The sequence below is a fragment of the Sinohyriopsis cumingii genome, unplaced genomic scaffold (assembly GCF_028554795.1).
Source record: "Sinohyriopsis cumingii isolate HCF-2022 unplaced genomic scaffold, ASM2855479v2 utg000938l, whole genome shotgun sequence".
Taxonomy (NCBI): Eukaryota; Metazoa; Mollusca; class Bivalvia; order Unionida; family Unionidae; genus Sinohyriopsis; species Sinohyriopsis cumingii.
The window spans coordinates 1,274,939-1,277,575 of NW_028315944.1; the positions used below are offsets into that span (position 1 = coordinate 1,274,939).

The window sequence follows — 2,637 nt, forward strand, 5'->3', positions numbered from 1 at the left end:
GATCAAGAAAAGGGAATATAAATTGACCCTGTCAGTCTGAAAAACGAAGCTTTGGGACAATCTTTCAGGCAATAATTACGAAAGCGTTTCCAGTCACATGGCGAAGAGATGAACAATTAATTAGTTCAAGCAAGTCTTCAGAGAGGCTGGTCAGAAAGTTCTTGGATTTAGGAACAGAAAGAAGAAAGAAGAGTGGATTTAGATCGCAGCATGGTAGAAGATATATAAGTGGAGAGAGATTACGATCATCTCAATCATGTCAAAGAGGATGAAACATAAGCTGGAAGGAAGATACAAAGAAAGAGATGAGAAAGATAGTAAAAGCAGACAAGAATGCCTGTGTAGAGAGACTGGCAGAAGAGGCAGATATGCCTTTTGGAAGACAGGAAATGAACAAAATGTACAGAATAACTAAGATGCTTTACGGAGGATTGGACAACAGTGATATGCCAGTGAAAGACATGAAGGAAAACATCGTGCCTGGAGAAGCTGACACGATAGCACGATGGAATGGACACAAATCGCTAAAAGCTGATGAAAAAGAAACGCATGGACTGTTAACAAAAATCTTCAAAGACATATTAGAGAACGAATCAGCTCCTGGGGCATGGAAAACTGGACTCATTATTAAACTTCCAAAGGAAGCAGTTCTGTTAAACTGCAACATTTGGAGTGCAATATCTCTGATTTCTCTCACCAGCAAGGTCTTCAGCAAGGACATCCACAGAAGTATGGAAGATGCATTGGACAACCACATTCAGCAAGAACATGCTGGCTTTCGACCTAAAGGTTCAATTCCAGGCCATATATTTGTACTGAAACATATCTTGGAACAAAGCCAGGAGTGGAGTGCACTTTTATGTGCCAACTTTATTGACGAAGAGACTGCTTTTAACAGCATACCTCGAGAATACGTGTGGAAAATACCTAGACATTACGGTGTTCCACAGAAAATTGTAAGTATATAATGAGGTATCTGTGCAACAATTTCTCATTATAAGTAATTTGCAATAATACACATTCTGAGGCATTTTGAGGTGGGAACCGGAGTGAGAATTAATTAGATCATAAAGGGTATGGTCAGTCAGGAAAGAGTAGGGATTAGCTGGACCCTAGCCAGTCTCCTGGAGGATCTGGAGTTTGCTGATAGCTTTGTGCTGCTCTCACATAGACACCAGGATATGAAAACAAAGACCATTGACATGGCAAACGGATCAAGCATAGGAGGATCAACAACACGTTAGAGGAGGTTGAAGATGCAGAACACTTCAATTATCTGGGCTCCAAAATGACAACCAGCGGAGATATAGAAGAAGTACCTTCAATTATTTCCAAGGTCAGCCTTGCAATTGCATCACTCAGGAGTATATGGAGGGTCAGGAGCATCAGCATGAAAACAAAGATCGGGCTTTTTAAGAGTCATCTTCTGAGTGCCCTTCTGTCTGGAGAGAATGTTGGAAAATGATCAAAATATAAGCCATACGTTAAACGTGTTCCAGAACAGAAGAATTATCAACATCATTTTGCCCCACACTATCTCAAAAACTGAACAATGGAATAACGGGAACAAAACCCATGACCCATGAAGTCCAGATACGCTGATGGAGGTGGATCGTACACAGAACTGCCCTCAGATGGAACCCATAGAATAGCAGACCCAAAGACACATGGAAGATTACAGAGGAGAATTAGATGAAGACACAAAAATGGACCTGGGTACACCTGGAAAGACGTGCATCTGTCAAATCGCGCAGGCAAGCTCTGGTTGAGACCTATTGCATTACTCCGTGAGAAGAATTAAGTTAGGCTAGTATGCTTGCGGATGCATTTAGCTATGATATAATAATCTTCAATCGCTTTCAGCAAAATAGGTTATAGCTCAGCAGTGATGTTGTCCATGATCAGCTGGAACAGATTTATGGCACTTTTAAGAAATTCTGCATGTGGCGCCATCTCAAATGTACCATAGTAAATGTGGCCAGATATTTCAGCACCAGGATTGCTTAAGCGTACACAATTTCTGATTGTTTAATGTGGCCTCTGCTAGTAACTTTCCAATGTGCCGAAGAGCTGCAGCAAGAACATTGCTGTCATATTCGTCATGGTCGTTTTATTTCTTGATATGATATTACGTTTCTGCAGTGTTTGTTCACAGAATCTGCAATCTCATGTCGTTGTGGTCGCTGTGGTTCAGGCTACATGATTTTCGCTTCAGACACATAATCATCAGGAGAGTGTGCTCCTCATTTCCTTTACCAGACAAGTTTCTACGTCTACAAGTTAAAGCAGATTTTTGTCGTCTGAAATGCTTGTCCTTGCAGTCGTGGACCTTATTGTGATTCTTATTTTCGGTTTTTCTGAGGGTCATTTGCCATAAATATTCTTACAAGTATTTCATTGTTTTGCTCATGTATTATGCATCTTACTGTCATCACTGTCCTTTTAGTGAGGCTAGCTGTCTCTTTTGTCGTTTCAAAATTGTTTTACCTTAAAGTAATATCAAGCCCTCCGTACAATACGTTCGATCTCATATTAGCGACTAAAAACTGTGTTCATATTAACATCTGCCTCAAAAAATAGCATCGAACACGAGTATTTGAATGCAAATGAAACCTGTGTTCTTTGGCGTTGCAGAAT

At 40.4% G+C, this 2,637-nt stretch overlaps 1 protein-coding gene across 1 annotated transcript; it reads left to right on the top strand.

The window, feature by feature from the left end:
* The first annotated feature begins 305 nt into the window (after positions 1-305).
* LOC149772991 (uncharacterized) lies at positions 306-968 on the top strand. The gene has a single exon (XM_089946959.1). It carries the CDS (start codon positions 306-308, stop codon positions 966-968), a length of 663 nt encoding a protein of 220 aa, XP_089803085.1.
* Positions 969-2,637: the final 1,669 nt, after the last annotated feature.